Source organism: Arvicola amphibius, chromosome 3 (assembly GCF_903992535.2).
Source record: "Arvicola amphibius chromosome 3, mArvAmp1.2, whole genome shotgun sequence".
Taxonomy (NCBI): Eukaryota; Metazoa; Chordata; class Mammalia; order Rodentia; family Cricetidae; genus Arvicola; species Arvicola amphibius.
The window spans coordinates 33,700,344-33,714,255 of NC_052049.1; the positions used below are offsets into that span (position 1 = coordinate 33,700,344).

Below are 13,912 nucleotides of genomic sequence, written 5' to 3' on the forward strand. Positions count from 1 at the left end.
ATACTCCTGTGCTTGATTGAGGGTTAAGCGGAGTCAGCCTTTTAAACATCAGACAACCATTTATGCTCAGTCCATGGGAAGAAACAGTAAGTGGACTAGTTATCCAGGCTTCTTTTTGATTATGCAGAAAACACATCCAAATGTCAATTTTACCTATCACTAATAGATACATAAATTTAAAGGAAATTCTACTAAACATCAATCTTTGAAGGGTTAAAACACCTACTTAAGTGACAGACAAATACTGACAAAATATTTTATAAAATTTCTTTTCAGTTTTATTATATTATTTTGTTTAATCCTTCACATGAGAGGAAACTGTAAGTTTCTTCCCCCACGCAGAATTGACTCCCTGATTTTAGGGAATATTGGCATCAGAAGTCCTTTGTTAGTATTTCCCCTACCCTTTTGGAACCATCTGACCTCTTTAGGCTCTCACATTTTTTAATTAATTTTTTAAATTTATTTTATAATTTGACTCAAGTTTCACCTCTCTTCTCTCCTCCCATCCCTTCCCCAACCTTTCCTCTGCTGTAGCCCATCCACTCCTCCTCTGTTTCTGTTCAGAAAGGGGCAGGCCTCCCATGGGTGTCTACAAAGCATGGCATATCAAGTTGAGGTGGACTTTCAGATCTCATCCCCTAGTATAAGGGTTTCATCCCATGAATTCTTCAGTCCCTGTTCTTCATGGAACCAGAAGGCCAAGGGTTAAGAGACAAAGTCAGCCCCAAGTGAGACCTTGAAGCTATGATGTATCTTATTCCCATAGACATGCTGCCTTTGCAGAGGAAAAGAGCTACATAGGAAAGAGACAGAACAAGGGATTACAGAGATTAACTAGAAAACCAGAGTTGTGAAACAAATGTTGCTAATTGTATGTCTGATTGAAGTTGCACTGAAATGGACTTTAAGCACACTGATAATTCAAAAGACATCTGTGAGACAATAAGAGCTCAACCTTTCCTTAGTACTGAGACCATGCCCTTACAGATCTTGCTTTACACATTATGTTGCTTAGTTATCTTTACAAATGGTTTTGAAAATGATAAGACTTTTTCTTTAGCGATAGCATAAATTTGGATCTGTCAAGCAGCAAATACGTCCACCATATACAGCAATGTTCTAATTCTGTGGGAAATGAAATATTAAAGAAATATAGAAGTTTATAATCTAGAGGGTATATAGGAAACAATTAAGAACTAACAATAGTGTCAAGCAGTGTGGGACACACTGGCATCTCCTTGAGAGTTCAGGAAAAAAAAACCAGTGCACGGAGAGACCACTGGAAGCTGTTTCATTAAATGTAATTTAGGAAATTAACGTAGATCTGACTGGATTGCCTACAAATTAGGAAATCTGCCTGCATGCCAGAACCCAATTTAGTCCTTAAAAGATGAGACTTTGTAGGGTCTGGTTGGACAGCCTAGAATCCTAGCATTTGAGACACAGAGATGGGAAGATCAGGAGTTCAGGGTCATTCTCCATTACATAGGGAATTCAAGGTCCACCTGATGTATTTGAAACATGGTTTCAAAACAAAATCAAAACAAACAAATAAAAAATAAATAAAACAAGCCAAAAAGAGAGAGGATGCCCAAGACTAGACTAAGGGTGACTGGAATCCAATAAATGCATACCCAGGATCAAATTAGATGAGTATTAAGTTTTGATATAGCTTTAGAAATGGAAAATGAACACAATAAAGGATAAGATATATTTCCAAATTTCTGTATTGGACTATTGGGAAATGGGAAGTCATTAACAGAGACATATTTATGTACAGGCATGTAAAATTAATCTTAGGAAGTTGATGAGTTTATTTTTAAACAGTTTGAGTTCAAGATGGTGTCTAGGTAGTTATAAACTTCAAAGAGGGATGCTGATAGATAGAGAAGATAACAGTAGAAAAGACTCTTAGTAACTGATGATTGGTTTTAGTGCCCACCCTTATAGACAGTATCCTGCCCTGTATTGCCATGTGGCCACATACATAGCATGTACTCAATGATTTTGTACTGACTAAACAGCTAAACCTTGTGTAACACATTCTTACCATCCATGAAGTACAACTACATAAAAATAAATAAAGAGTGGTTCTCCTAGAGAAATGTGTTGACAGAGGTTTCTGCCTAGCCCGGTCTCACAGTTGTTCAGTCCCAAAGAAGCACACAGAGGTCTACATTAATTATATACTGCTTGGCCTATTAGCTCAGGCTTCTTATTAACTCTTATAACTCACATTAACCCATAATTCTTATCTGTGTTAGCCATGTGGCTTGGTACCTTTTATCAGCGAGGTGTTCTCATCTTGTTTCCTCTGTGTCTGGATGACAACTGAAAACTCAGCCTTTCCTCTTCCCAGAATTCTCCTGTTTTCATTGCCTCACCTATACTTCCTGCCTAGCTACTGGCCAATCAGCATTTTATAAAATCCAAGTAACAATTCTTTATAGGGTACAAGATCATTGTCCCATAACAGTAATGGAACTGCTTCAAGCAGGGATAGAAATGGACCTTAAGCCTCTCTGTGCTTCCCCTTTATTAGAAATATCTTAAAAAGTCAGTTTTGATAATTGCTGTTTTTGTGGTTAGCACCAGAATTTATATGTCGCTATGTATATGGGGGCTTTTGAGCATTTTGGATGTATATAGGTATTAACTGCCTGTTTCTATTTTAACACCCTACATTTTTAATGACTTTTATGGTAAAGTAAAAAGACTGAAATAACCAAACGGGTATAAATAACTGAATTTACAAGTAAGAAAACTTCCATCCCAGAATTCCTGAGCTGTAGTGGGTGGCACATTAGCCAGCTGTGACTCTAAAGAGACCCAGGCATTGGTGATGGAGAAAGATGTTTGGATATCCTGCAAGTGTTTATAAAATCAGAGAGGACACAGGCTTACACTGGGGAACGCACTATGGAATACCTGACATGCTTTGAGGAACATGGATTCTGTTGTTTTAATTTTCTTCAGGGTGAGCATCCTAATACGTATTTATTTCCCGTATTTTAGAAAATTGTCCAATTTAGGTTAAACACACACACACACACACACACACACACACACACCATTCTAACTCATCTTACCTCTGTACCATGCCTAAAGAAGGAAGTAGTTCTTCTTGGGTCACTATATGTGTGTTTCCTGTGTTTAAAAAACATTGCTTAAATTCTTGGGATGAATCAAAACAATACTAAAGCAGCTTTATGTCCCCTTTACCTCTCAGAAGTTTACTGTCAAGTGTAAATTTACTTTATGACTCTTGCCGAGAAACCACATGTTTTCTCAGTAACAGAACACATCATACCTCTGATTAAGATCGGTGTTGCTCATCAGAGTTAGCATGAGTTGCTGCATCCAAGGGACTGCAAAGCCCTTTGGAAGAATCCAGAAGAGCATGCTTGGCCTAATAGCTTCAGTCTGAAGACAAGCTGGTGAACAATACACAACCCAGCATAAGCTTTCGGGAAAATGCAAGATGCGGTTTGGGGCTTTCCACTATTCTGTCTTGGTCCTTGATTTCTTCCACGCTGGGCTTTTTAATGACTGTCCAGGCTACCCTGGAGGCAACAGTGACTTCACTGGACATGTTCTCCCGTAGTAGATTTCATGATGAAGACAGATAGATCCCCCAACCCAATCCTCAGCTCAAAGTGTCTCAAAACTCTGCTGTTCTTTGATTCCCCTTCCCAGGACCCTAGACTGTGCTAGGAAAGGGTACTATGACTTGTGTGACTGATGGGCTCTGTCCAGTATGTGTATCTTTTGTATAAAACTTATTCAAGCTCAGAGGGAGAAGACGTCCACAAGTTCTGCTCTTGTAGAGTTTAACATAGTATTCACTTTATGTTGTTTATGATGCCTTTCAAAAATTACATGTTATCATGCCAAAATTGTCTTTTTTGGCTCATTTCACTTATAGCATTCTGCCTTTTGTTCTTATAAAAATCAGTATAATTAATAGGGTCACTGTTCAGGTTTCATTTTTGAGGCCACTGAACAGTTACTCCATTCATAAAAGAAAGAAAAAAACAAAATTGCCTGGGACAGGAGCTGTGGCTGTCTGAGAGTGACTTTGGTTGACTCTATCAGACATCAGTGAAGAAGTAGGTTAAAAGGGGTGTTCTGGAATACTGTAACTCTGGAAAAACCCTCTCCATAGATTTCTCCTGTAGAATGACATCAGACATCACCCACTCCTCAACGTAATAGAGCGGTAGTCATAATAACAAAAATAACAAGTATGAATAACACATTTCATCTCAACTCACAAAGTTTTTATTATGACTGGAACTTTTACATGGAGAAAATAAATCTTTTCCTGGCTTTAAAGATTCTTGAATTCACTAGGTGTTTCTCTAGAGAACAGTAATGATATCCAAAATATATTTTCTGTTCACCTACAGGCAAAATATTTCAAAGGTTCTATATGAAACCAAAATTTAGGCTGAACATGGTGAGGTGCCTTTTAAATCCCAGCCCTCAAGAGGCAGAGAGCTGATGATCTCTGTGAGTTTGAGGCCAGCATGGTCTACATAGCAAGTTCCTGAATAACCAGGGCTTCAGAATGAGAACGTGTCTCAAATCAGAGACAAAAACAACAAACATATTAGTAGAATTAAAAGTGTAATAAGTCAACTTGACTCAAAATTTTTGATAGTGAAGAGCACAGTCCCTTTTATTATTCTCATTTAAATTCCCTTTTTAGTACTTTTTATGATTAATTTATTTTTCCTACCCCACAGTTTCCCCTCCCTACCTCCTCTCCTCCCAGTCTCTTCCCCATCCTGTCCTCTCCCTCCCTCCCCACCCACTCCTTTCTCCCTTCTCTTCAAAAAAGTGCAGGCCTTCCTTGCACATCAGCCAGCCATGGCATAGCAAGTTAAAGCAAGACTAGGCACCCCTCTCCTATTAATGCTGGACAAGGCAACCCAGTAGGGTACCAGAAGCAGGTAACAGAGGCAGAGACAGCCCCTGCTCCCTCTGTTAGGAGTCCCACAAGAAGACTGAGCTGTACAACTATTCCATATATGTAGAGGGTTTAGGTTAGTCCCATGCAAGTTCACTGTTTGGCGGTTCAGTCTGTGTGAGCCCCTGTGAGCCCAGGTTAGTTGATTCTGTGGATTTCCTTCTGATGCCTTGACCTCTGGGAATCTCCCCTTCTGTACACACACACACACACACACACACACACACACACACACACACACACAGGATTCCCGAGATCTGCCTAATGTTTGACTGTGGGTCTCTTCATCTGTTTCCATGAGTTGCTGGATGGGCCTCTCTAATGACCGCTGGGCCAGGCAATGATCTATGGGTATAGCAGTAGATTCTCTTTTCTATATATATCTAAAATTGTCGCCTGCACTGAGAATATATAAGTGAACAAAAATTACTGATACTGGGGTGCTGAGGTTCTACTAGAGAGGGAGGCACAGAGAACAAATAAATGATTTTAGAAAGAGGAAAGTTATACTTTATGACAGAATGTGGTCTGTACTGCCAGACAAAAAAGATAACGGGATTGAGACATGGAATCGCTGGAATTCCACAAACCCACTGATGGTACTTTCCTTAGATCTGTAGCCTGGGGAAAAAATGAGGCTGACTTAGGCTTTGAGTGGTAAGGTATGTATGATTCAAGAGCAGCATGCGGCTGCCCAAGGAGACAGTCCCCAGGAAAGTAAATTTTACCTGCTGTATCCTACTGCAGCCTTCTCTACCATTGATCGCCACCGTCAAACTTCCTGTCTCAGTCTTCAGCTACTGGATTCCACCACTTCCTGAATTCACACAGCCTGATCTTCATTTTTCCCAGAATTCATAGCATGCCTTGGCTATAATTACTGCATCCATTCAGATTCCAGTTCTTTCTATTTGCTATGGACTCTTAGCCCACCTGCTCCAGTGTGCCCTGGAAGTCAAATCCTGCTGGGCTCTCGCCACCCAGACCTCCCATCATTGTCCTTCCAGCCTCCATTCTCCTGCCCTGGCACATTCCCCGGGCTGTACACTAGCTCTGTTTCCTTTTCTCTTGTCATTCACAACTTCTTTGCTAATAACCTGCTTTTCAGGATTCCGTTGTCATTTGTGATGCCACACATACATATTTTTTCCCTTCCAGGGTGACTATTTGGTATTAAATAACCATTTGAAGTACTCTTCCCTGGGGAAGCCTATATCTCCTGCTCTCAGCATTCCAACTGCCTATAGTTCTTTCTGTGGGATTGAGGCCCCCTGAGCTTTCCCCTTCCACACGTACATGTCGCTGTTGTTGCCCTGGTTCAGGTCATGTTTCAGCAGCCATGTTGGTGAGACTTCACAGATGTAGCTTCTCTGACATTTCTAGGAGACACAGTCTCAGAGCAAATTTCCCGTTCCTCTGAGCTCATACCACAGGATGTAGTTCTCAGGCTGTGTTAAGGAAACTTCTCTTTGCATCAGAGACAAGCACAGTGAACCACAGTTGGTCAAAATGCCGATATCAGAAGCCCAGTCCCAAGTGACACATGGACAGCACACCTCCTGCACCCAAGGCCTAGGGAGCACTCTGGAGGTGGGGAAAGAAAGGTTGTAAAAGCCCGAGGAACAGGAAATGTCTGTCCTGTTTTCATCTGTTGTTGCTGGATAACCAATCACCCCACCACGTCCTGACTTAAAGAATCATTGATTTTTATAATCCTCAAGATTTTGAGGTTTATGATATTCTTCTGCCCCTTGGGTGCATTCATTTGACTTCAGTCAGTTAGCACCTCGACCAAATGCAGATGGTGCAAGATCGCTTAACTCATGTGTGAACAGCGTCAGTAAGCCAGTGGCACCACAGACAGAAGGAAAGGGGTCCAGAACATCAGGCAAGAGTGGAAACTCTGAGCTTACAGCCCCTTTATTTCCAGTAGCTTGGCTAAAGATCAAGGAGATGAGGCTTTGCTAATAAATTTGAACTTGCCTTTTCAATAAAGCCTCAGGTATTTAAAGCAAATGAAATGTATTATGTGAGATGCCTATGTCTTTTTTCAGTTGAGTCTTATATAGCTCAAGGAGATTTCAAACTCACTATGTGTCTGGAAATGGCCTCGAACTTACAATTTCTCATTCTTTCTGCTGATAACTCCCAAGCACCAGGACACACCCCCCATGCCTAGTTAGACTCCTCTTTTCTTTTATTTATGCGCATGAGTGTATGTCAGTGTGTGTGCTACTGCCTGCAGAGGACAGAACAGGGAGTGAAATCGTCAAGAGCTTGAGTTCCTGGCAGTTGACAACCACCAGATGTGTGTTATGGACATCTTAACCATCTGGAAGGACAGCAAGTGCTCACAATCACTGAGCCATCTCTCCAGCCCCATTTTTAATAAGCATTAACTTATCTAGCTTCATGATAAATAGCTTCAATAAGGGTATACTAATTTCTCTAACCTGTTTTTAACCATCAATTTATGTAGCCATTTTGCATAAAACATAATACTGTAAAAGAAACTAATCTTAGAATCTTTGGTATAACAAGTTGTGCTTTTCCACACCCTCTTTTAGATCAATGTGTTACATGGATCTCAATTGTTATTAATCTGAAATAAAGATACAGCAACTGAAATATCTGATGTTTAGGTAGCCTGTAATGAGCTTGATGCTGTTCTAAGCCTGTTGTGCATCTCAGCTCTGTTGACCTATGCGATGATGATCGTGTGAGATAAGGATCCGCCATCATTTTGGCCATGAAGAAATTAAGACTCAAGCAGGGTAACTGACTTATCTTAAACCAGAAAGCTAGTAAACATTGAAGCCACAGTTTGAACGACAAAGCCTATCACTAAGGCACATTCTGTCTTCTACAGAGAGAATTTGATTATTTGGGGTATGGAAGGCACTTAGGACAGTGTCTGGCACATGGCATAAACTCAATAATTGTTGGCTGTTATCAGTGCTACCATAATGAGTTTAGTAATTTGGTTTCATCTCCTTTAAATTAGACCAGTTTTTCACTTAAATTAGCTAGGGTTTCTCTTTGAATTAGGTCACACAGACAAATTTTCATCCTATTGTATACACTCATTAATGTCCGTAAAACAAGGTTTTACAGACTGTGCTTACAATAATCTATTACTTTTACTGTTATCCTTATTTCTTAATTTTCCCTTCATATTGCCTCTGTGTAGTAAGCTTTTTTCTTATCTTAGACCATTTTGAATAATGGTTTCCTAGAAGTAAGAACTGTAGCCTAAAAGAAATACTCTTGTGGTTCTTTCTGTACATCAGAGATTGCTCAGTCAGTACATCATACTATGTATTTAAAAAAATTCTGCTTAATAGCTTGATATTTGTAATTTTATGAGTTTCTTTATATTAATAAAAGCTCTTACGGAGAATTTATAGAAAGTGATTCTCATCCTTTGTTAGTATGACAAACGTACAAGTATTTAGAATTATGGAAGTGTTTGCTTGAGCCATTTGTACCACCCTCTACCCTTTTAGTCCTTCTCTGGGCATTTTCCCCCTTACTAAATGTCCCTTTTTTTTCTAGAGCATCTCTCCCCTGACAGAATTGCCTGACCCCTGCCCATCTGAGTCACAGGCTCCTAAATGCATTCCATTGTGCCTATGCTCCACTTAGAGTGAGGATTCCAGACACGACCAGGGCAGAACACAGAGGGGCTATCGCGTTCCTTGACCAAACCGTCTATTTTCAGCAATCGAGCCTAAGGTCACATTAGCATATTTGGCACTGAAATCCCTGCTTTTGTGCTGTCAACCAAATCCTCCATGACTTTTCACATGAACTCCCATTAAATCAGGCTTCCCACATCCTGTACGAAGGGAGACAGTAATGGGCAGCTTGGTAAAGTTATTTACTTAAGTTCCTATTAAGTTTTAGTTAATGTATATTTATTATTCTAGAATGTTGAAACATATTTATACTCCCAAACTATATATAGATATGGTTTTCAAATACTTCAGTGTGTTTTGTGTCGTCTCTGAGCTTGTAAGAATATAGTCTCAGACAGTCTTGAAGTTCAGAGTTTTACAGTATATGATGGCATCCTAGAGACTGAATGTAGCTGTTTGCCCTTAAGGGCAGCAACAGTTGGGGATCCACCCAAGGGCCTTAACAATCATGCATATTAAAGTGGCTTTTCATGAAGATATTCTGGGAGACTATGTAAATGAATGGCACAGATCTGAATGCTGCCTGAAGCAGGGAGGAGCTGAAACATAACTCTATTTTCTTTATCAGTGTCTAAAAAGACACAAAATTTTATCCCAGGTCTTAGAACTATCCTTTTTTCCCAAGCACTTATAGTCTAAGACTTTCTCATTTTAAATCCCAGAATGATCTCATGTTTATGCTTCCTGCTTTCTCTGAAATTGGCAGTTTCTCGTGGGGAAAAATTCATTTATACTTGTTTGTTTTCATAAAGCAACAGGGTAGTAGGCTTACCTGAAATAAATATGGTGGTGATAAATAAAACAATAAAGCAAAATCTATGACTTCTCATATGCATCTTTTTAATTATGTAAATTATGTTTCATTAGTATAGAGAATGGTGATTCATGGTACCTTGCTTATACATATCTGTCATGTAACATTACTCTGGTGTGGGAGGTCCTTCTGTCTATGAGTTGCCTTTATTGATTAATTAATAAAGAACTGCTTTGGACCTATAGCAGGGCGGAAGTTAGATAGGCAGGGAAAACTAAGCTGAATGCTGGGAGGAAGAAGGGCAAAGTCAGAGAGACGCCATCAGAGTCAGACACGCCAAAACTTTGCTGGTAAGCCACTGTCATGTGGCAATACACAGATTAATAGAAATGGGTTAAATTAATATGTAAAAGTTAGCCAAATAGAAGCTAGAGCTAATGGGTCAAGCTGTGTTTTAATTAATAGTTTCTGTGTGATTATTTCGGGTCTAAACTAGCTGGGCAGCCAGGAACCAACAAGCGACCTACTGCATTACTCATATGGTTTCCCTCTTTTCGCCTCTCCCCATCCCATCCTGCTGATTCCATTGCTCCCAAACAAGTCCCTGCAGCTTCCTATCATATGTACATCTTTTAGCTCTAGATTCTCCATAACAGAGAGAACATAATATTTGTCTTTCTCCCCATTACCCTTTTACTTTTTAACAATTTTGCTCTACCCTACACGGTTCCGCCTCTACTTTCATGTCATTTGTCAATATCTATATAAATAAAGAGATATCTTAATCTAGTTTCCATGTACAAGAGAAAACAGTAAATACTCATTTTTATGAATCTGGCTTATTTTGATTCACATGATGATATTTAGCTCCATTTTCCAGCAAAGGACATAATTTAATTCTCCTTTACAGTTGAAGAAAACTCCATTATATGTGTGTGTATGTGTGTGTGCATGTGCATGTGTGTGTATGTGTGTGTGCGTGTATGTATGTATGTGTATGTGTACGTGTATGTGTGCATATATATGTGTGTATATGTGTATGTATGTATGTGTGTATGCATGTGTATGTGTGTGTATATGTTTATATGTGTATGTGTGTGTATGTGTGTGTACTGTATATTTTTAATCTGTTCATCTGATGAACATCAAGGCCAGTGTTATATCCTGGATATTGTAAATAGTGTAGCAATAAACATGGATATATAAGTATCTCTGTACATGCTGGCTTAAGATCCTTCAAATATATATGTCTATCCCAGAATGGTATAGCTGCATCAGATGGTAATGGACCTTATAGGTTTTTTTATATGGACTTCATTTTAATGTTTACAATATTTATTTTTATTTTATGTGTATGGGTGTTTTACTTGTGTATTTGTCTATATAATATGTGCATGTAGTCCTCAAGAGACACGAAGAGGGCATCAGATCCCCCAAATATCTGGACTCACAAATATTTGGGAGCCACTGTGTAGGTGCTTGAAATTGAACTTAGGTCTTCTGCAAGAGCAACAAGCACTATGAAGCCCTAAGCCATCTCTCTAGCCCCACCTTAAGTTTCATGAGGGACCTTTACTCATTTCTAATGGCTGTACTCAATGCAGTCTCTGTAGATTTCATTTTCTCTACACCCTTTTTTCCTGGCATTTCTTCTTTGTTTTCCTCATGTTAACCAGACTGACTGCTAAGATTTAGAGCAACACTAGAAATCTGAAACTTGATGGTGATACTATACATGTTTTCGATGACATTAAATTACTTACAGCGTCAGCAGAATATTGTGATGTTTATGGGAATAACTGTCAACTGTCTCAGAATTTACCATAAAAAAACAAATGCCTCATTATGCTTAATTTTCTTAATTGCTTTATTCAACTTCCAGGGTTCTTATTGGTTCTCCTTTAGTTGGTCAACCCAAAGCAAGAACCGGAGATGTCTATAAGTGCCCAGTTGGGAGAGAAAGATCAATGCCTTGCGTGAAGTTGGATTTACCAGGTATGTTAAATCAAATAGTCCATCCTAACTTGTGCCCATATTTTCACCGAAGAAAATAAACTTTCAAGTGGCACAAAATATTATTTTAGCAATATAAAAATATAAAATATTAAAATAAAATATTAATTTATCAATATAAAGTATTAAAAGTAATAAATAAATCATTCCCCAGTTGCTGTCTAAAATTCACAAAGAATAATGCCATGAATCCCTATGCCCTCATTTGGTTTTTTTACCGCATTGGGAAACAGGCATCGAATCCAAATTGCTTACTCCTTTTGTAACTTTGCTTCTTGCCATTGTTCAAGATTTGAAAACCAGTGGTTTGCCAAATTTTATCACAGTTCTCCCACAAAATGCAACTTAGTTTCTGAGACTTTAAGGGAAAATGAATGAGAGAAATTACATTAATTCAATTTATTAATAGATTTATTTAAGATATGAGATATAGCTATATCAAAATAGCTTTGTTTTGATAAAATATCACTTTGATTGTAGAATGACTAGAAAATTGCTCCAAAAGTTAGAGAGGATTTAAAATTCTTTCAGGATCTCTACAGTACTAAAATGATGAAATTATCTATATCCCCACAAGCTCCCTATAGATAATGCATATTTCTCAGATCTCTGGCTTTCAATTTCTAATTTCTTTCTTCACTGTGACACTGTTTCTCCTGTGCATGCACGAACACATCCTAGCTGTTCAGACACCCCTGCCTGACAACGGCAGCAAGTATGTCTTCAACGTCACGTTCTGGTTTGCTACCTTTTCTTGACACTGTATTAAAGTTTTTGGCTTCTCCTTAGTTGTTCATACTTTTGCAACACAAACTGAACTATATTTTCAATTATAAGTATAAACATTTAGTCTTTTATGTTCCTTTGAGTGGTATTAATTTTTTTAAATATTAACAGGCAATATACTTGGCAGAGTGCACTCCCAGATATTTCCTGCTAGGAATTGTTAGAGTTCTATTGGGTTCTTTTCATTTCCACTCGGCTGTGTGGACTCTGCCGTCCACATTACCTATCCAGACAATTCAGATGCATAGACAGAATACATAAACATAAAATTGACCTCTTATGATTCCTTTTCAAGATATTCCCTGCCCATTTTGGTAAATTGACCCTAAATTTCTCTCCTCTTTTTCATCAAGACAGTAAGGCTGGGACTCCTGCTTGAGTTTTATTACCCAATAGAGTCTTTCTTTAAGCAGAAAAGAAAAAAAAAAAACAGAAAGAAGCACAGAACCAAGGATCCCAGCCTCAGTTCTACTTTCCCATGTGAGGAGTCTTCTGTGGCACCTGCCGGCTGGAGGGCGCTTCCCACTGCCTTCAGATGGCTGGTTCCTGCTTCTTTCCCCCTTTTCTAGGATTTATCCTTCATTCCTGAAAACTAGAAGAGTTTTTAAACTAGCCTAGAAATTTTAACACTAAGAAACATTTCAATAGCCTCTAATTGTCCCAGCAATACAGTTCTTAGACAACACTGATTTGAAGTCTCAAATACAGATCATTCAGTACCAATGTATGTGGTAGCCTAGTTCAAGATGTTTTCATTTGCAGGCCCTTTGACCCATAATGCTTTGTCAGGGCCTTTGTTTTATTTAACATCACAGGGCCTTTGGGTAAATATTGCTTTTCTGGTTTTGTGTCTTTATGGGATTTCCATGTGTGTGAGCATGTGTCTCTGTGTCTGCGTGTTTCTTGTGCTTTTCTTTTGGCTCTTGCCCCTTTGTTTGTTTTGTCCTATTTCATTTTGTTTGTTTTGTTTTATCTGGCCTTATCTAATTTTATTACCATTCTTTAGATTCCTGTTTGTTTTCCAGCGAGAGAAAGGAAAGGTGTGGATGGAACGGGAGGCACGGAGGGCCTGGGAGGAGTTGGGCGAGGCGAAACCGCAATCAGAATATATTGTATGAAAAATATCTATTTTCAATAGAAGAAAATTAGAAGGGGAAAAAATGATGCTTTCAAAGGAAGACACACCTAACACTTGAACAAAACCTGGTTCTCAGAATAGGAAGTGAGATGGACCATCTAGGAGTCTGTTTCCCTGTTGACTGTGAGCCTGTAGGCAAGGATATGTACAGACATGAGCCATGCTAAGAGTCTTTCTTGAGCTTGAATCATGCTGCTTTCAAATATTTATGTATTTCTCTCCAAGCAGAATTTAAAAGTCTTCATTTTTCATGTGCATTCTTATTAGTTTTCACCGTGAATATTTTAGCAGTGCTTCTTGTCAGTTTTGTCGGGTTGGAATGTTGTGGGGCCCAGCATTCCTCTTTGGAACATCCAATGAAGTCCTTTCACCATATTTTCTCCATCCAAACTTCCAGGACACTTCTCTCTTCTTGATCCAATTCTTTGCAGCTCTCATGACGTCCCTATGATATTGAAAGTCACAATAAAGACATCTTGTTGGACTTTTCTGTTCTATGCATATTCAGTTTTCCTCCCCAGAGTCAAATTTTGCCATTCATTGTTTAT

At 38.9% G+C, this 13,912-nt stretch overlaps 1 protein-coding gene across 1 annotated transcript in view; it reads left to right on the plus strand.

The window, feature by feature from the left end:
• Positions 1-13,912, plus strand: part of Itga1 (integrin subunit alpha 1) — a 139,486-nt gene that overhangs the window by 52,794 nt on the left and 72,780 nt on the right. The window contains exon 3 of the mRNA XM_038321159.1: positions 11,310-11,422. Within this exon, the coding sequence (XP_038177087.1) occupies positions 11,310-11,422 (113 nt within the window). The remainder of the gene's footprint in view (positions 1-11,309; positions 11,423-13,912) is intronic.